Source organism: Cygnus olor, chromosome 22 (genome assembly GCF_009769625.2).
Source record: "Cygnus olor isolate bCygOlo1 chromosome 22, bCygOlo1.pri.v2, whole genome shotgun sequence".
Taxonomy (NCBI): Eukaryota; Metazoa; Chordata; class Aves; order Anseriformes; family Anatidae; genus Cygnus; species Cygnus olor.
Window position 1 is genome coordinate 7,259,453 of NC_049190.1, and position 20,851 is coordinate 7,280,303.

Consider the following 20,851-nt stretch of genomic DNA (forward strand, 5'->3'; position numbering starts at 1 on the left):
AGGTTGTTTTCCTCACAGAAGAGCTGAGCCTCATCCTGCTGAGCAGCTTGCAGACAGAAATGGTCTGCAGGTCGCAGATGTAAGGATTCACAGGAAAATCTGTCTGGTAATGCTTCGAGAAGACTCAGCCCTACAATTGACCCTGTTTGCAGGCTCAGAGCAGTCTCTTGCTCTGTCGTGTCTTTTTTTTCCTTACCTGCCAGGCTTCTCATCTGCAAAAGAATTGCAATCCTACGTGCATCAGGAAGGGGAGAGGTGGAGCAGACAGACATCGTGAAGGTTAAGGGGAGGATGCAGTTGCAGTGCAGGATTAGGTTTGCTCCAGAGCTCAGGTCACCAAGCCCTGCAGTTTTGCCGTAAGCCTCATGACAGTGCTGCCCTGAGAAATATAACCCTCAGCAGCACTCAGACACGGGAAAATCTCAGCCTTTAAGCATCGGACAAAACCTCAGAGGCTGTTTATATCCTTCCTAGCCATGAAGAGCTGCTGGAAATCTGAATCCTAAATGTGTAAAGCCTTGATAAATGAAAAGCTGAACATTCGTGTAGCTGTAAGCTGCTCTGCAGTGGTTTAGGTCTTCACAATTTGTACTCTTCGGGCCTGATAATACAGTGAGACCCCAGGCAGTCTGCTGAAAACCTACTGCCAGAAACACAATCTCTATAAGGGGATTCTCTTATCCATTGTAGCAAGCTCCATCCTAAAAGCAGTTTTCTAGCCCCTTTTCCTCCTCTTGGGAAGCTCTTCTGGATATTTGATCAAGCAAGGAACCTTCTTTCTCTCCCAGTGCCCAGATTTTCCTGCTTATTCCCTTGTTTTCTCCCAGCCTCCCCCAGTTCATCCACCGCAGCCAGGCATAGTCTCTCCCAGCCTTCACTTTGCCAAATGAAACAAGCCGATCCCATCTGATCTCACCTGGTAGGAAAGCAGCTCTGTTCCTCTGAACAGCCCCCCATCCTTTCCCTGCATCCTCAGCCCAGCATCCCCAAATGTGGCCAAAGCCCTCTGCGACCCTACCAGCATCTTGCAGAGCAACACCAGCAGCCTCTGCAAAACAGACCCTGGCGCTCTGGAGGACAGGCATCATCCTCAAAGAGGAGGCAGCCCCTGCGGTCATCAGGACGTGCCAGTCCCAAGCAGAGACAAGAGATGATACAGCAGCTAATTAACTCATTGGTTTGCTGAACATATCATCAACACTGAGCTGATTTTCAGAGTCACCCCCGCAGTCTTGCTACATCCCTGTTTTTGAAGAGAGACAGCATCTTCCGGGGGAGGCTGAGGCCAAACCCTGCTCCTTGCCAGCCAGCAAACCTGGTCTCAGAACACCCCAACAGGGAGCAGAGGTTGGATTTGCAAAGGAAAATACTCTTTGTGGGGTTTGTATTGCAAAATATTCCACACAGCAAGCAGCTGTATGCAGATCAGGGCAGTGCCTGGGTACGCTCACCCAGAGCAAGTGTACTCTGATGCCCTCATAAGCTTGACTTGTCTACAAGAGGCAAACATGCCTCTTTGACAAGCCTGCGAAGGAGCATCTGAATACACAAATGCTTCCGTGCCGGAGTAAAGCTCCCAAACCCCTCCAGCTGCCACCAAGGCGGGCAGGGTCCTGGGAAGATCGTGGCACCCCCAGCAGCGAGGGCGAGCAAACCCCTGAAGGGGGCTGGGAATGCTTTCAGGTCTCCACTGTGTGCTTGGACCCTCAGTTTTGGGGCTGGCAACCACCTCCCAGTGGTTTGTGATCACTGAGAGCGTCTTCTGGACTCTGTTATTGGCCTAACACAGGAGATGAGCCCAGAGCCTTGGAAACTGCAACCCCCCTAGGGGAGATAAGCAACACATGAGCAATCCCTTACCCGAGGGAGGTGTTCACACTCCTCGGGGGACACTCGTCTCACATCAGCCAAACGTTTCTTCCGATATATTGCTCAGAGCAGTCCTCAGGGGCTGTTCAGCATCTGCCTCTCCATCCTGGCAGCTGGGTGGCCGTTCCCCACCGAGGAGCATTCAGGGTTGAATGTTAACGCTGTCTGGAGCAGAGGCTTCCTGCGTCCACAAACCCAACGGCAAGGAGGTGCCAGCAACAACAAAAAAAGCAGCCAGTGTTAATTAGGAAGAGGTGCTGGCAGCTAGAGGGCTTTTTTTTGCTTTCTCTGCTTGCAGAAGAAGACTTCTGCCTGGAGGATCCTGTTATCTCAATAAATATTGCTAATAATTGAGCTCTGTTTGCTTGCCACAATGCCGTCCAGCTGTCCAACGGCCAGGAGTATTTAGAGACATCTATGTTATTTCTTAGTCAAAGCTGCAGTGTTAGCCTGGGGTATCAGTTCAGCACTGAATAATTCTGCATGGTCTCATTGATTAATCATACTATTAAAGCTTGCCGGGTAGGGCTGTATGCAGGAAGGCCTCTAACTAGCCAACTAATTGAAGAAGTTGCTGAGTGCACAGTCCAAGTGCACGCATTTATTCATATTTCTTTATGTTGATGTGCTGTAAAACACGCTTCTCCCAAAGCACTTCAAAGGGTAAGGAGCAGAGACCCCAAGCTGTTTGTACTCATCCAAGCAGCCCACAGCTGTGGAGAACAGATTAATGCCTATCTATGGGCTTCAAAATATTCAGCAAACCCTGTGTTTTGACAGAAACCCATGGTTTTGACGATGGGAAGCTTGTCATGTTGCCTCCAGAAAGCTTTGTGGTCAGGCAAAGAATAGCTCCCCAGCTCGAGTCCTGAGTGCACGGTGAAGAGAGGAGATCTGCTGGGGTTGCCTCCCACCCCAGGAGGTCTCAGTGCGTTGTCCCTTTGGAGATCAGTCTGGGCTTGCATCCCGTGCCTCATCCACCTCTCTGGCTTGTTTTTGGTCTCATGGGCTTGAGCCACCAGTGACAGCCTGCTCATCCACCCCTTTTCTCTTTTTCCCTTTTTAAGTTTTCCAGGCACATGAAGGTTAACTCCCTTTTCTTTGCTGTCAGGAATGAAAAACCCACAACCCCAAACAACCCTTCCTATTTATATCCCTGCGTTAATCAGAAAGGCTAGCACTTCTACGTCTACGTGATTAAAAATTAGGAGACCGGATTCTGTAGTGATGCCTTATAATAACAACCAATCCTGGGAGCACAGGGGATGAATAATGGATCACGGCTCTATGCTACTGGCTTCTTGCTTCCCCTTCTTTCTTCCTCTCTTTTCATCTTCATTCTTCTCCTCCTTTCCCAGGCTGGAGTTTGAGTGGGGAAGGCATCGTCATCCTTCATTTTGCAGAAGTTAGAGCTGTTGAGAGATATTGCTGATTTCTATTCATCAGACCCTCTCCTCCCCAGCCAGATCCCCTGGTTAGTGAGCCTGGAGACAATCAATAATTCATGGCCACATGAATAACTGGGGGATGATAACCACTTGCTTGGGAAGACATAATCAGGACCTATTCTCTCCTTCTCATCTCCTTCAGCAGCTCCCCAGGTCCTGCTGCTGATCCAATAGAGTGAAACAGGAGCAACACAGGTTAGGAAAGGCTTTCTGGCATGGGGAAGTCAGGTGGTCCCATACATATCTGCATGGGGTTGTCCCCTGTCCTGTCCCTCTCCCCAGGTTTCACTGGGCAGCTGAGGGGCAGCTGCACTCCTTTGAGGGAGCACTGTGATGCCAGAGGATACGAAGGGATGCTTCAGGCTCTAGCTAGTTGGTGGGACCAGCCAGGAATATTAAACAGCCCCTGTGAAAGTCCCTCCATCTAATTCTGAAAGGCTCTTCAGAGCAAGGCTTGTGGGCTGGGCCTCTTCCCAGCTCCACAAGATGAATTTCCAATATTTCACAAGCTGAGGTCAAATTCAATTAATAGCGTCAGTGGGGGGAAAAAAAAGCTACTGAGAAACATGTATTTCTTTTTCTGAAAACAATATAAATGAATTCAATCAAATAGCTGTTTTTTTAAAGTTAAAATGCTTCCTTAACAGCTAAACAGCATCAGAATGAAGTAGAGTTTTCCACATTCTCATATTCCAGGGGCTGACGCATCTTGACTAACCCAAAACACGGATTTTCACATTTTTCACTCTTGTAGTCTGAAAAATGTACATTCTGGATCCATGTTGAAACGCTTTTTTTCCTCCAGTTCTTGGGTTCCACCCACTGAGCTGAAAAATCCCATTACTCAGAGCGCTTGGCAGATGCGTATGTGACCAGCCTTGTGTGCAACCGGCACATCTGCCTCGCCTGCAAATCCTGCGCCGACGCAGGCAGCCACCTTTGAGTTGTCAGAGAAAATAATCCCCTTCCATCTCCCAAATTCGGCCCATGCTGGAGGAGCCAGTGAGGAGTTTTGAAGACTATTCCCCGGCCAGCTAACAGCAGCAGCTCAGGCGCTCGGGGATGTCAGGGCTTTGGCACTGTGCAGCTCAGCCCGGTGCCAGCCAGCCCGGAGAGCACAGCCCCATGACAGGCAGCTCCATTTTTGTGGAAAAAAGGACAGTTTTCACCCAGCAGCATCCCCTCTGCAAGGATGGAGAGGGCAGGAGGCTCTTGCAGGTGCTTTACCTTCCTCTGACCTGGGTCTGGAGCAGCAATCTTTCTCCACCCTTGGCTAGCATGAGCTCCTCTGCTTGGACAGAAGGGGCTGCAGTGGGGATGCTTTTCCACCTCTGCATTTCTGCGGGTTTTCCAATGCTGTGTGAGCCCCCAAGAGCCCAATTTCCCACTGTGCTGGTGGTGTTTACAGATGCCAGGTTTCACAGGCTAGACACCAAAAAATCACCATGCTCCTTATCTCTTACTTCTCCATTTCCATCCCTCTCTGGCACAAAGCAGGGATGTCCACGGCTGCGATGCCAGCAAAGCCATGTCCTGTAATGAGGATGCAGCCTCGCACAGGCTGTCAGACCGAGACAGTTTCAAAGGCAGGTTGAGATATTAAATGTCTCCTCGATAGCCCTGGCACAACCTGCTTTCATGGAGGGAGATGCTTAAAAGACTTGCAGCAGCGAGAGGGAGTCTCTGACCGAATGAGAGGATTTTCACCTTTTGCGCAGCCAGAGGGTGGCACAGAGGATGAGTGAAAGCAAAAGGAAGATCAAAGCCAGACAAGAAGGTGCTCGATTGTCTCTCCATCCCTCCGTGACCTAAAACATCAACCGGTTTCTGCTGCTGTAGATCAAATCTGGGGCAGAGCCCTTACCTGCAAGCCGTCCCACAGTGCGATGGGTGGCGGGCTGCCCCTGTCCCCATCGCACCCCGCTGGAGGTGTGAGAGGCCCCGGTCCAGTCCTGGTGGTTTAATGCTAGTGAGTGACCTTGCCTCCTTCATGCCATTGCCTTGCAGTTCCTCCAGACGACCCCGTCATTATGGGGGGACCCATCATCAGCCTGAGAGCGGGAGACCCCCTCAACCTGACCTGCCACGCAGACAACGCCAAGCCGGCTGCCTCCATCATCTGGATGCGGAACGGAGAAGTTATCAATGGAGCCACCTACTCCAAGGTGAGGCAGGACGGGGTGGGGATGTGCACTGTGCTCTTCCTTGCTTTGGGAAGGGCCTGGGCTCCCTCTCACAGCCCCAAAACAGCCAGGGCTGTGCCTTCAGTGCCAGAGCTGCCTCGCACCCCACATCACCCCGTGCAACATCCAACAGTCAGGAAGATGTCACTGAAATAGGCTCTGCTTGGAATTTGGCTGGCTTTCTGTACCCTCACATAGCTTCTGAATTACCTGGCATCTCCCCCCAGGAATCCCACCTGGGTGTCATGCTCGTAGTGCTTAAGGAGCGGAGCCAGCACTGCCCTTGGCTGCAGCAGAAGCTCCGAGGCAGAAGTTTTTTTGCAGTGACATACGCCCCTGCCTCTAACTGCAGTTTTCCATGAAAAATTGTCAGGGTTGTTGGCATTTTTTAATTTAAATGGAAAGCCTTTATTGGGTCATAAAGGAAAACATCAAAGAGCAATCGGCAGTGTACTCGGAATGGGTACCCACATGTTCTCCTGTTTATCAAAGCCTGATGCTTGGTAAGTGCTAAAGATTCAGTAACACTTGACATTTCTAATGAAAATTTCTAAAGCACAAAATTCAAGGCACAAAATGGGTCAGTTTGCAGCCATTTGTAATGCAAGCAACTTCAAAGTTCAGAGTCAAAGGCATTCCTCTTGAGCTCCTGAAGATCTTTTTAATAAACATTTCACCCTCTGCTACCACTGGGAAGCCTCATCCCAGCTTGCTTGGAAGGGCAGAGGAGCCAAAGCATCCCCGTCCTCATCCCTGCTGCCCCACAGCGCCCGCGGACACCTCAGCTGAAACTGAGCTGCCTCCTCGTAGCTGGTGGGGATGAACAGAATTGCCCCCATCACCCTGTGCGCTATGCAAGCGGCGGCGCTAATTAAAGCTAGAGACAGCTGACCTCGCCCTCTCTTAATTCAAGTGAAATTAATTAAAATCCAGGCCATTGACATGCAGTTGTTTGTAACTTACTCCATCCACCCCAAGCCTTGCTCTGCACTGCAGGCTGCGCAGACCTGGCCCTGGGGAGCCAGCATTTCCCTTTCAGACCCCCAAGCAGTGGGTAGCAGAGACGGAAGGGTGTCTCCTCTTTGTTTTTCTTCAAAAGATTTTTTTGGAAGCCTTTTATAGCTTAGCTTTCAGGCAGCAGCTCCATCCCACGTGCCACACAGACACTTCCATGGCATCTAAAGCAGCTGTCGGGGTGGTTTGGGTGGCGAGTCCTGCTCTGCAAGGACGTCAGCCCCTTCTCCGGGGGCAGAGGTTGTGTTGGCTGATCGGGGATGTTGAACCCCAGTTTCTCCTGACTCACTGGAGATTTCCAGGAGGACCTTCCACAAATAATTCCCTGCCATGAGCAGGGAAGTGCAGCTGTAGGGCAGGGCACGCGAAGGTGGTCAGCCAGTGTGGGCTGCATCAGTGCTCATCGCCTCAAGCATCACCGCATCCACCCATGCATGCATGAGAAATCCCAGCTTGAGCACAGCAAGCATTTCTGAGACCTTTTCAACCTTGTCATGTTAAAAAAGACCCCACAGAAGAGCTAATGGGCAGTTTTAGCTATTTATGAAATGTGATGTTTTGATTTGGGACATACAAGAAACCTCTCCCTTTTGAAGCTCCCTTTAAGTCTGGGCCTCAGTTTTATTCTGTTGATATTCTCTAATAAAATTAAAATCCAACCCAGACTTCATTAGATCCAGATATTCCAGTCAACCAAGAAGACATACTGCTCAGGTTACTGATTGCCTGAAACCGTTTGCACTGAGTGATAATTCCTTTGTTTCTCTGAATTTCAAATCCACCAGCTGATTAATATGCAGCCCCACTGCAGTCACAGCCAGGCAGCACGGATTAGCCAGATCTGACTTTAAAACCCCAAACCCTCACCCTGCTCCCTCTTGAAGAGGACAGGAAATGGTCCCTATGGCCGTAGGGGGTATTGTAGGATCCTGCAGGGTTTGAAGATGAAACAGAGCTCTGGGGTGCTGTGGGGGTGAGTTCTGCACAGGCAGGACCCACAGTGCTCAGCCTGGGGTTCACAGCACCCTCAGCAGCAGAAGTGGGGCTGCTCTGCAGGGGAAGGACAGGCAGGGTGACAGCAAAGCAGGCAGCACCCTCACCACCAAAGACACAAGAAGAGTAGGTTTTTGTGACCCTAATAGGGTCAGCCACAGTGCAGCAGTCACCAGAAAGCCCACAGAGATGAAGCAGGGCTGTAGCCAAGCCAGGAGATGAAGTCCACATCAGCACCCCCAAAACATGGCTTGAGCTAGAGCAGGAGATTAAATTCAGCTCCTAGACCTGTGGGTGGGATAGAGGCCTCAGATGAGGTTTGTCAGAATAATTCAGGTCTGTTGGGGCCCTCAGATCCCAAAGATCATGTTCTAATAGGTGTTGGTGCTGCGTCTGTCCAGCGTCCGAGCTGATGGTGTCAATTTGTCAGCACCATTCCTTGCCCACTGCCTGACAGAGGTGCAAACCTATAGCAAGAGGGCTACATCCAGCTGAGCCCAAGTGGTGAAAACATCAGTCTCACTGCTGTCTATTTATAATTCAATAAAGCACTTGCCTTACACAGTGAAGCGAAAACTTGGAGGATACAGACTTAAGGGAGAAAAACTACTTGGAAAAGTCCAGAATCGGCTGGGTGTGTCCATGGGCATTTGCCATTATTATCAATGGCTGGGTGAAGTCATGTTTCTGGCATTTCTGGTCCCTGGAGGATGCTGATAAACCAGAGAGGGGTCAGAGAGTGATTAAAAGATTGAAAACCATGCAGCATCTTCAGAGGCTCAGAGGGCTTGGTCAGTCTGGTTTACCACAGACGAGGTGACAGGGTGATGTGATCACAGTCTATAAGGACTTAAATGAGGATTAGGACTTCACTGAGGATAAGGCAGGGCTCCTGCGCCAGCAGATCAAAGCTGCCCACGATCCACCCCATGCTGCTGGCAGCGGCTGCCACCACTCACACATCCCTGCACAAAGTGGCTGGGAGCTGCAGCCCGATCAGCCCAGGCTGCTTCTGCACCTGCCTGGTGTAGGTGCAGCAGGTGACGGCAGGCTGGAGAGCGCGGTTGCCGTATCTGTCCCCCGGCTCCCTTTTTCCCAGGCCAGGGGTGGCATGCATGTCACCGGAGCTGCGGCTCTCAGGTCTAGGCACAGCAGGGCTGGAGGGAAGCAGATGGGAGTTAAGTGCCCAGTTCCCAGGGAAGCGCAGCAAAATGTGCCTGTGCAATTCCCCTAAGGGTTCTTGGCAGATTCCAGCTGGAGGAGCCATGATTGCAGACTGGCTGGCGAACTCATAACAGCAAGGCCTGGCTGTGTGTGTGACTCTTGACCAGGGGAAGGGGCCGCTCTCCTGTTGGAAGCTCCTTCTTCCATCTCCCTGTCTCCCCTTGCAGACCCTTCTCCGTGATGGCAAGAGAGAGAGCATCATGAGCACCCTTTTCATCGCCCCCTCCGACATTGAGAACGGAGAGAGCATCGTCTGCCGCGCCACCAACAAAGCCATTCCCAGCGGGAAGGAGACCTCGGTCACCATCGACATCCAGCGTGAGTACCTGAGGCACCGCAGCCCCGTGTCACCCCAGCCTCCCCGCTGCCTCCACCGGGGCCGCCAAGCTGGGCGTTCCCCATCGCTGGGGTGTACTGGTGCAGAGAGGCATGAGGGCTCATCTCCCCTGAGCTCCCTGGGGCACCTGATGCACACAACACCCAGCTGCTTCCCAGCTTTTGCATCTTGTGCCCGTCTCTTTGCCATGCATTGCCTGGCTGGCGTGCATTTCTTGGACAAATACGTGTTTCCAGGCTTGCAAGTTGTTCAGGGGTAAGTTTTTGTCTTGTTCTCCATCTAGATAGCACATTAGACACACCAAAGTGCTCCGTGGAAGCCCTCCCTCCTGTGACATACAGCTGGTGTCAGTCACCATCCAGCAGGGACAGGTGTGTGGGGAGCGATGTCACTTCTCTGTAAAACCATGAAGGAAAACCTTCCTTCCTCAAAAATTCACGTTTCACAGATCTCTCCCCTCCTCTGCAATAGCTGTTGCTTTCAGGCACATCCTGACCTCTCTCCAGCCGGGCTTCATTTGCACACACAATTCCTGCAGCTGTATTTACCAACAATTTGCAAATGCAGGGTGTTCAATATTAGCATGCCAGCTGCTTTCCAGAGTCCAATTAAAACTGCCTGAACAAACTCAAGCACAGCAGAAAATTCACCATTTAAGACTCCCAGCTTTTGCTGCCGGAAGATTAACAGGCTCTTGGGTCGCTCTATAGCATGTCCTGACAGAACCAGCCAGATAAAATGAGATAATAGCATGGGTTATTTCACAGCCAGCAAACAGTTACAATAGCTGGAGATGCACGCACGTTCTCACAAACAACGCAAAGCCGGAGACATCATTACACCGTGCTGTACAGTACGGGGCAAGGGACGTGAGCTGCATCCCTGATCCTGATGGGATCTGCTCTGAAGAGAGAAAGACCAAATAAAGAGCACCGATTTCCACTCCGAGCCATTAAATACTTCATGCTGTGAAAGTAATAATAATAATATCCTATCCAGCTATTAAAAGTATGTTGTTCTTAATGGGGTCTAATGAGGATATCAATTTCCCAGGGCTGGATGGGTGATGGAGGGATAGAAAAATGCCAAGATGGATTAAGCAGCCTATACTCTGCAGAAGCACCCAGGCAGCGTTTGTGTCCTGTGCAGGTGTATGACTTTCTTGCACTCATGGCAGCAGGAACAGCCTGCTTCAGCTGATGCAAAGCACGAGTTTGGATCCCATCAGTCTCATGTGGGCACAGGACCTGCCTGCCAATCTTAGCCTCAGCAGCAGTGAGACAGCTGAGTCATAAAAGCTATCCCCTTCCAAAAAAAAAAAAAAAAGAAAAAAAGCAAGGGGAAAGAAACCACAAAAAAAAAAAAAAAAAGCCAGAGTCTGTAATGGAAACACTAAGCGACTCCAGCTGGAACATCTGTTCAATGTGATTTCTGTTCCACCAGCCACATCAAAGTCAGCCTCCTGTGAGTTACGCGCCGAACATCACAAGTGGGATTAAAATCATGTTTAATAGTTTGATATGCCATAAACTATTTATATTGCCAGAGCCCAGTGGCTCTATGGAAATTCACATCCAGCGTGCCAGGATGGGGAGGAGCAGGGTTATTGCTTATCCAAAGCCATTTGCTCCAAGCCTCTGCACACACACGTGTAGTTGCTCATTTTTACACCTTCGTTTCATGGAAGGAAGGGATTTGACCGCATCCATATTTTTGCAGGAGGTGGCAGTATGAGAACAGAAGTGGCAGGTCTGGGGACCAGGGTGACAAGCAACCCGCAGGCCACCTCGCTCCGCTGGAGGTGCTGTGCTGGTCCTTGCAGCGTGGCAGCGGTGTGTTCCCATTTGTGCTTCCCATCGGGGAGTGTGAAAGCCCAGAGCTGAAGAGGCATCAGAGCCTGCTTCCAGCTCCTAATCCCTGCTCATTCGCAGCTTCCGGAGCCCACCCCAAAAAGGCTTTTCCGCCCCGCAGCGATGCCAGCCCTCATTTTGCAGGTGCTGAGTTAGGAGGCTTGCTGACGGCAACGCGCGGTACCTGTGCCAGCCAGCACTTGCATGCATGCTCTCCTCCAGCTCTGATTCCATCTCAAATTAATTACAAGAAGCCAGGCAGGAATTATAATTGTAAGCGCGTGGAATTACATCCTGATGAGTTACAATTTGTCTTTTTTTTTCCCCTAACATACCCCCAAACACGCTCGCACACACAAACCCACGCTCTTTGCAGCACCGGCCGCCTCGTGGGGAAGCTCACCAGCCTTCCTGCAACGTTCAGAAGCCCAATCCCATTTGCGAAAGGGAAGATCAAAGACTTTAATTCATTTCCTTTGCTCTTTTTCTTTTTAATCTACATTTTTTATTTTGAGTGCAAGGAGGGAGCTGGGCTCATTTTAATACAAAGAGGCTCCTCTGTAAATCGAAGGCACAGCTACTAAACCATCAAACAATGGGGAAGCTACTAAAGAGAAGTGTGATTCATACTTAACAAAGGAAGGTGATTAGCTGTTGTTGTATAACAATGGGGAAGTGTCAGGATTCCTGCAAATGAATTAGGAGCGCACTATATATCTCTGGGCTGTTATGTTAGTGAAGCTCATTTATATTCCCAACTGCGCCCATCTTTATTGTCATTTGAATTGCACATTTTAAAATGAGATTAGGGTAAATTGAAAATACCTATAATTTCCCGTCATAATTTCCCATCAAAAAGGCAGGTGGCTCTGCTGGCGACAAAGCAGGGCTCTGGCTGTGTAAATAGCACGGGGCCAGCAGAGGTGGGGACGCAGCGGAGGAGGGGTGGCCGCACTTTGCAGCGTGGTACCCAGCACTGCAAGCAGGATCTGCAGGGATGGGGATGGAGAGGAGAGGTGGCGGTCAAGCTGTTGTCACCTCTGGATGCCCAGAAAGAGCCTGTGCCTTCGAGCAAAGGTGCTGAGCTGGTTCCAGAGAGCCCCATCTCCCCAGCAAGACCCTGTCTTGTGTTTGGGAGAGGATGCTGGCAGAGGGAGCAGCAGCAGGGGAGCTTTCATCCCTGGCTGGACTTGATCTTAGAGGTCTTTTCCAACCTGAGTGGTTCTGTGGTTAAACACAGCAGAGCTGCTCAGGCTTGTGTTAGAGCTGTGGCTTCACGGCATCCGAGCAGCACGCTGACCATCATCGTGCCACCCCAGCTTGGTCAGGCTCCCAGTAAAGCAGCCCCTCGCTGCCGTTGTTTTCCCCTCGGGGGACAGGTGTCTGTGAAGCTGCAGCATGGGAGGGATGCTCCAGCTGGGAGAGACATCGCTGAGATATTTAGGAAGAGGAGAGAGGCAGCAGATAGCAGGTAGTTTAGAATGCATTTTCGCATCCGCTGCATCAGACTCATCCCTTAAGGACAGGGGAGCCCCTCAGCTCCTCTGCGCAGCCCCAAAGCAGCCTGCAGGGGTTGGTCCTTCAGCACCATTTCCACCTTCTGGAAAGCCTCTTGACAAGGCTGGAGAGGTTCCTCTAGCACTGCAGTGTCTAACGGTGGCCTGTAACAGGTGCCTCGGCAGACAGGAGAGCTCCGAGATGCCACCTGGAGATTTTTTCTTCCCTCAGATGAGGTCTCATTCTTCAAACCTAAAGCTGGATGTCCAGCACCTCCTCTGAGACATCATGAAAAATTAAAACCGCTCTGAATATTCTTATTATCCACCACAACACTGCACCCTTTTCTCTTCTCACTTGCTTTCATCCGTTCTCTTCTAAATTTTGTTTGCTGCTAAAGCACTCAGATGCTTATCATGTAAAAGGAGAAGAGAAGCAGAGCAGCAGCCGAGAGAACCAAGAGGCCTGTGACACCAATAAGGACTTGGCAGAGATGATTAGGCTGATGAAAGAGCGGAAATGCCACTTTCAAGTTAGCGGGTAGACAAAAGATCGTCATTACGCAGCAAGATATTAAACGGGAACTTTTCAAAGCAGGCGAGTTTATTTCCTTAAACGGGAATCAGAGCCTGCGCTAATGGCTCTGAAGTGAGCTGCTGCGTCGAGCGGTGCACGTGGCGTGGCACCAGGGAAGGTGCTGGGCTGCGGCGAGCGGGAGAGCATCCTTGGTTGGAGGAGGGATCGGATGCTGCTTAGGAGCCAAAAACCAGCTCTGGCTGCTGTCTTGGTGGGAGGACAGCTCTCTAGCCCAAAGGGTTTTTATTCCCCATGCCTCTGCGGTGTCCAAGCCCCTGTGGGGCAGGCGTGGGGCCTGCAGGCTGCACCCAGATGTTGCAGATGTGCACCCAGGGCTCGTGCTTTCTGTGCACAGCATCAGCCTGCAGCCAGCCTTACAAAGCCCTGAGCATTCAATCATGGCACGAAGCAGCCTGAGAGCCTCTGCGGTGCTCTCCCATGCCTGCCTTCTGCTTCCCAGGCTCAGGAGCCGCGGGCAGCGCGGTAGCACGGGGCTGCTGCGCCCACCTCGGCTGGCGGTGTGACCTTGTCGCTGTCTCTTTGCAGACCCCCCCTTGGTGAACCTGTCCGTGGAGCCTCAGCCGGTCCTGGAGGACAACACCGTCAAGTTCCATTGCTCTGCCAAGGCCAACCCAGCCGTCACGCAGTACAGGTAAGGAGTCCTCCCTTCTTACTGTCACCGTGCATCCCCCTCCAGCCCTGCACAAAGCACAGCCTCGCCAGCGCTGCCCAGCTCCCCCCAGCTGTCCTCACCCTGCTGGTGCTCACAGGTGAGGAGGCTCCGGGTGCTCTGCGTGAGGTTGATGCACGCAGCAAGCCCTCAGTCAGGGATGCACGGGTGCTTTGGGCTGGATTTGGAGGCCTGGCACAGAGCTAGCGGAGCCATCTGTTCGGGGACATAATGAGCAAAACGTGCCGAGTGAAAAGTCTTTTATGGGGAAAATTGGAAAATTCCTTCTCTTTGTGCACGCTCTTTTATGGTTTGAACAATACCGCTCCAGTGCCATCGCTGTGTAACCCTTAAGCAGCCACATGCAGCCCCAGCAGCATAGCGCAGGGCACAGAAGGGGGCCATGGGCTGGAGCAGAGGTGCCTGGGCTGGAGCTGCAGGGGCTGGGCAGCAGCCGGGCACTGGTGAGGCAAGAAGGGGTGGAGGAAGAGGAGAACCCACAGGAGGTCGGGGCAGGAGAGGCTCTGTGCCTGCACCTGGTCGCTCCCAAGCAGCAGCCACCGAGGTTGCGCAGGGCGTGATGAGCAGGGCTGTAAGTGTGGGGCTCGCCGTGCGGTGTCCCAGCACCTGCCTCGTTGGAGAGGGAAGCAGGGGGGGCTGCCATCCCTCCTCGGGGGCCTGAGCCCTCTCGGAGACATCTCACGGTACACCAGGTCCCACCACAGCCCCTCTGGGCTCGCAGTTGGGTGCAGACACGCGCAGGCAGTCGGTGGTGTTTGTGCAACAGCCTCGGGTTTATAATAACAGAGGAGGCACCTCCGGGGACAGGTTACCACGACCCACCTCCTGTTAGGCTCATACAGCTTAATTAGTACAATCGAGTTTGCTGGTAGGAACGATTCCTTCCGGCTGGATATCTGCTATCAGCACAACAAAGTCATAATTGCGTTCCTAGTTACACGGAGGAGTTATTAATTTCAGAAGTCAATTAATGTCAAAGATACAAATAGCCCCGTTCCCATATTTACAGTTAGGAAGAAAAGAAGCGTGGCAGGCTGGGTGTGTGTCCCACGTGGGCACAGGGGGGTCACAGCCCCGCGGAGCTGCTCGTGCCGCCCGCAGCCCTCCCCGTGCCTTCCTCCCACCCCACGGCCCCATCCTTTCACCCTCCCTGGGCAGTGCTGATCCTGATGCCACAGGGACGTCCGCCTTGCTGCAAAGCACTTTGTCGTTCCTTTCGTGGTGGACTTTATAGCAAAACTAATTGCACGTTTTTTTTCGGGTTATGTTTTCTCATGAAAGGGATTTTTTTTTTATATTTATGGAAAAAAAAAAAAAGAGGCATGAAAAATTCAAGCACTTCGGGGTTTTCATTTCTTAAGTTCCCTTAACATGTTAACATCACACAAGGCTTTTTCCCTACCACTGTGACAAGCAAACACGATTCAGCAGCACACGGCGGGGCTTCCTTCCATCTAATGGCTCTGATTGATCGGGGCGATTCATTTCCCTTCCCAAAGATCCCAGAGCTCTTCAGTAGCTATGTCAAGGCAGCAGACGTCTCAGCCCTGCAGCTCCGAGTGGGATATCCCAGCTGGAAAGATTCCGAGCTTCAGTTTAGGAACAGAGGTTGTCTGGAGCTGAAGCAGCAAGAAAGGGTCTCTGTAAATGCCAAGAGTGTGCCTTAATTAAACAAAGCCGTGTCTCTGAAGCACACAGGGTGGCCCAAGTAAGCGAGCAGCCTCAGCAGCACCGTTGGGTGTAAAAGTCTGGTGTTGTGCACCTCAGGGAGCATCGCGTGGGCACAGGGATGCGGGAAGCCCTGAGGGCATCCCAGGGAGGACAGAGAGAGGAAAGCCTGCTGTTCCTGCACCAGGAGCTGCAAGGGTGGAAAGCGTGAGCCAGGATGAACTTACAGTGCCTTAAAAACAAAGATTAGAAAGTAGACTAGAAACAGAAAGCGTGGCATTTTTTCTCCCCAGGGAGAGACATGCTGATATATTTCCTATGGCTTCCCTCAGCCTCAGAAATATCAGATTGTGGTCGGCAGCCGACATTTATTTTTAATACCTCCCAATATGTTTGTCGGTAAACAGCTCTGAACACAAAGGAAAATGTCTAAACACCATAAATCCCCTTTTCTGGACATAAACCCACAGCCAGCTCCGTGGTGCTGTCTCTGCTATGAATATGCAAGCAAGCTGTCCCCCTGCTCTGCATCTGCACGACACCATGACATTGTCGTGCAATGCCACTGCCACATCCCCCCGTCCACAGGACACGGGGTTTTGTTCGTGCTTTCTCTTATATAATGTGTCACATACTCCTTTTTTTTTCAACACAAGGAAAGGCTGTTTAGAAACGAGTGATCTTTTCCCAGAGTCACAGTGGAAAGTTACAGAATATTCTGTTCTGGGAGGGGTTATTTCCCTTTTGTCAAGACTGACAGGTTTCTGTGAAACATTTCCATTTGGCCTCAATGGCATTGTCCGACGGGAGGAAAAGCCAGAAGCCCTCTGCCGTAAAACCTGCGGGCGTCTCAGCGCGTTGGGTGCTTCTGTGCAGGCAGGGCTGGGCTCTGCTTTCCAGAGACACGGCTCCTCAGCTCCTCTTAGCCCTGCCCTTGGACAGCAGCAGCTCCTGGACGAGGAGCATCCTTTCCCCCAGAGGGTTTTGGTGCAGGTGCCTTCACCTGCGGCGTCACCTGCGCTGTCACTCGCAGCCACTGTCACCAAAAGCAAGCCGGGCAAGGCTGGCGAGGCATCGCATGGGTGCACAAGCCGTGCTGAGCCTCAGGCTGTTTTTTTGTGGCCCAGGGATTATGCATCCCGCACCCGCGCGGTGGCAGGGCTGAGGGGCCTGGGCAGCACCTCCCCGGACCTGCCCCCATCTGTGGGGAGCAAGCCCCAAGGCCATCGGGGAATTCACTGACTTTCTTTTGCTGCAAGCAAACGGTCAAGAAAGGGAAGGCGAGAGAGAGTAATTAGCTGTCGCCGTTGTTCTGCCACCTGTGATGGCGGGTGAAATTAATGGAAAGCAACAGAAGTCAGGGCGACGTGAACCGACTCACAACCAGGCCTCCTCTTTGCTCACTTCAGATCTCTCTATTTGCCAATCTTCCCTTGGCTTTTGATGTCTGTTGTGTGTCTGTGGGGTGTTTTTTTGCTGTTATTATTTATCACTTGCAGTAAGAAAGAGAATCTTTAAAGTGGCAGAAGAAAATGGGAAAGTTTAATATTGCAAGAGGCAGAGTCCCTCAGCCTTTTGGGCTCCTCTGATGATGATTATTTTTGCAGTGAGATGGGGAACTGCTACAGGCAGGGCAATAATAAATACCTCACTCTGGCGCATTGATACAGTGCTCTCATCCCCAAGGCTAGCAGAGACCTTTGCAAATAACGTTATCTTTGCAGTCACGGGGGGGACGGGACGTTTCGAGCCACCCTGCAGCACCAGCTACAGAGCTGGGCTGCAGGGCAATACCCAGGCATGGGGGTGAGGGACAGACAGACAAGCATGGACAGAAAGAGAGAGAGATCGAATATGCCATTTAAAAACACACACGCCTCTCCATAATTGCACGGGGCATGACAGAAGATCCAGGCGCCGCTGCAGCAGAAGCAGAGGTCAGGAGAAGCTGTTTATTTAAGAGACCCCCAAGGGAAGCTCCACCAGCTCCTCTTCCCCACCCCATAGCAGAAGCCAGGACCACATTCAGTGCAGTCCAACCAACCTCCACCTGCACACGCTGGGCTGAAACCAAAGGTGCCAGCTGCCCAAAGGGGCGCAGACCTTTCTGCTGCAGCAGCGTGGGGAACACCAGCGCCTGGGTTTCCATTTCCCATGCCCCGGCTTGTGACAAGAGGGCGGACAGGGAGCGATGTTTGTTTGTTCGCCCAGCGGGCTCCGCGCTGCAGAAAGGACATCCGTGTTTGGAAAACACTGCTTTATCTTTGAACCAACAGCACGCTGTCACTCATCAAATATTAATCTGAACTCAACTGCTTCTCAAGAGCTTTTCTTTAAAGGCAGTGGGGCTTGAACGCACCTGGTGGGAGGTGGTGTCCTGCCTTGCGCAAGGGAAAACAAAAAGATGTGCTTGCTGCGTTTGCAAAGGGGCAAGCAGGGAAAACATCCAGCTTCTGCAGCCCACCTCCAGCTCTGGCTGGGATGCAGGGTGGGAATTTCCCACCCAGGCCTCGGGGGGATGCAAGGATGAAGAGTCCGAGTACCTCCAGCAGATCTGGACTGGTCCCTTCCTGCAGGGACACACAGTGTCTTAATTCTGATCGCTCATTTAAAGAATGAGAACAAGTCTTGCAAACCCAGGCAAGCCTGCTTGTGAGCCCAGATGTTTGCCATGCATTTTGCTGTGCAGCAGTTTGTAGCTGCTTGCGACACCCCGCAGCCTGCGTGTTTGCAGTCAGACCCCATTCTGGGAGTCTTGCTGGCGTTCACTCTTTGCCTTGGGAGAAGTCAGCAGCTGCTGGGAGCAGGGGGAAGGTGGTGCAGCCAGAAATCGGTGCAGAGGGTGCCCGTGCCAGGCGTGCAGGGCTGCTCTGCTGAGGTCAGGGCAGTCCAGCCCCTGCTGCCTTCTGCTGGAGAGGTGCGCAGGGAGCTGGCTGCCTGGAAGGAGGCATCTCTGAGGTCTGCTGTGTTGCAGCGTGGGGGGCTGAGTGTTGTGCACTGTGCCTACATGCAGGTCTGTGAGCATTTTGGCTGCTGGTCTTGGGGAAAAAAGGGGCAGGCCTGCTGGATTTTGGGTAGATACGGAAAAATTATACCTGATATTGGTGAGCTCTGAGAAGAGGAGAAGACAAAGATACACACAAGCTGTGCTTTGGCCAGCCTGTCTTACACTGCGTCCGCATTCCCACATTTTGTTTTAACAACCCTGGAGCAGAAGCTCAGCCTCCACAGGTCACTGCTGCTCCTGTCAGCTTGGGGCTCATCTGCACAGTCCTGGGTCCTGCTGGGAAGGAGCAGCTCACCAGGATATGCACAAAGTGCTCCAGGCTGCCATGGAGAAGTCAAGTTCTCCAAGAACAGGAGCCTCTGTCCTGCTGGAAATCACACCATCCCAGCCTGGAGGTTTCCTGAGATGCTTGAACCAACTCGCTCGTGGCTTGGCATTGCTTGGCTGCGCAGCCGAGAGCTGGTACCTGAGGGCGCGTGCTGCTGGGTGACACTGGGTGGCTGAGGAGCAAAGCCAGGAGCACATCAGGACCGGGAGAGCCTTATCAAAGGATGGGGGATTAGGGTCTTAAGGAAAAAAAAAAGCCTAAGGAAAAGTCTTGGGAACGGTTTTCTGCTGCCAGGATGAGTCAATAGAAAGGAGAAATCACCCCAGGCACCAGGAGCAGATCTTGCTCCAGCTGGCTCTCCAGCCTTTGTCCATTCTTTTTCCATGTGATCCTTCACATGGCCAGCTGGGCATCTGGGTGGGTGTGCACAACGTCTCTGGTCCCAGGTGAAAGCCCAAGGGAAGGCAGATTTAAGTTCAGTGCTCCTCCATCACACCAAGGCTGTCGCTGCCTCTTCTATTTAGCTGCTGCAGAATATGTTCACAGATCCATAAGCCGTGAAGGCCAGAAGGGATTATTTGATCATGGAAAACTGATGCAGATATTCAGGATGATGCATTTCATTGGCAACTTCTGATGGAGAAGTGGCAAACGACCCAGTTAATGGGCACGCCTGGTGCTGCCTGCAGCCAAGCCGCAGCAGGGGCTGTGCTCCCTGTTCTGGCACTGGAAGACCTGCCTATATTTTCATGCGGATTCAGGTGGCTTTGAAAAATGTCTTCTGGGACTTGGAGAGCTTGCTGTTTTCCTTACTTTCCGCTGCCCATCCATGAGGGGCCCAACACAAACATGAACATCCCCCCGTACTCTGCCTTCCCCAGGGCTTCTTATCACTGGGACCACTGCATAACTGGCACCTGTCTTTGTCCCCCCAATTAAGGGAGATCTGCAATATTAAATGACAGTCACATCTCTATTAATACTTGAAAGGGGCTGCCAAGGGCTCAAAACACACTGCAGAGCAGCCGGTGGCAGCAGGAAAGGTGTGAGCTCCACGGGCTCGCTGTCCTGCACCCATCGGGGCAGAAAGCACCCCAGTGCTGCCCTTTCAGGCCACTCTGGCTTTGCAGCCCTTTTGTGGCACACTAGGACTCTCTTCCCTCAAACCACCTTGGGGAAACTGCTCGTTCACACCAGCACACAGGATTATCCCCCCAAGCCCCTCGTTTTTGCAGCCTTCCTTCCCCCAGCTGCCATGCTCCCATCTGCTCCCTCCTCCTATGAAGAGCACGGCCACCAGCGGTCCTGCGCAGGATGCTGCGAGCCACACGCTGTCCCTCGGCAGGGCTGTCACCTCTCCTGCTGCCTCCCGCAGCCACACACGGCAAGGGAGGCAGGAGAAGACAGCGTGGGAAAGGGGCCCTCAGGCATTTCACAGCAGCGACAGAGTAAATCTAATTTATAGACATAGGAAAATGCAGCTGAAGTGGGAGTTGAAATGAATGCAAAGCACACGGAGGTCTCAAGTTATCGGCACAGTAACATTTTTCCTGGCTATCTCTGTTTTCCTGCCCAGGTTTGTCTTTGTAGCTTCCTCCCAGGCAACTGGACCTTTGCTCTGAAGCGAAAATGAAAGCTGGGGAAATAAAAAAGTAACGGGAAATGAATTCTTCAGATCTCCTCCATGACGCGTCAGCCCCATCTGCCAGCTCCCTCTGACAGGGAGAGAGAGGCTTTAAAAAAAATAAAGTAAAATAAAAGGCCCAAATCTCTCCGCTGCTGGGCTGCTGCAGGGACTCTGCTGTGGTGGTAGCTCCAGGTGACACTGGGAATTGTGGAGCTTCCCTCTGCTCGCACGGTGTGGGGACAGGGAGATTTGTCTTCCCCTTCCCTGCCTTGTCAGGGTAATGGGAACAAGTGTGTGGGAGATGCTCAGAGGCAGCTCAGACTAATGAGGAGAGAGCATAGAGGAGGGAGAATCTGATGGAAAGCAAAAAAAAAAAGGGGGGGGGGGGAAAGAAAGTGCTTTGTACTTCTGAGCATCGCTTCCTGATGTAGCACTGATTAAAGGAACAGAATTAAATGAGTGATGAAGCAGCCAGCCCAAACTGCTGTTGGATGGAGCCTCAGTGATGGAGGGGGCTGGCAGAGGGGTTTTGCTGATGT

The 20,851-nt window shown here is 52.0% G+C and overlaps 1 protein-coding gene across 5 annotated transcripts in view; it reads left to right on the forward strand.

Annotated features, from left to right (window-relative positions):
* Window positions 1-20,851, forward strand: part of KIRREL3 (kirre like nephrin family adhesion molecule 3) — a 318,683-nt gene that overhangs the window by 264,143 nt on the left and 33,689 nt on the right. For all 5 annotated transcript variants that reach the window (XM_040534284.1, XM_040534285.1, XM_040534286.1 and 2 more), the window contains 3 exons: window positions 5,325-5,482; window positions 8,899-9,049; window positions 13,538-13,643. In XM_040534284.1, the coding sequence (XP_040390218.1) occupies window positions 5,325-5,482; window positions 8,899-9,049; window positions 13,538-13,643 (415 nt within the window). The remainder of the gene's footprint in view (window positions 1-5,324; window positions 5,483-8,898; window positions 9,050-13,537; window positions 13,644-20,851) is intronic.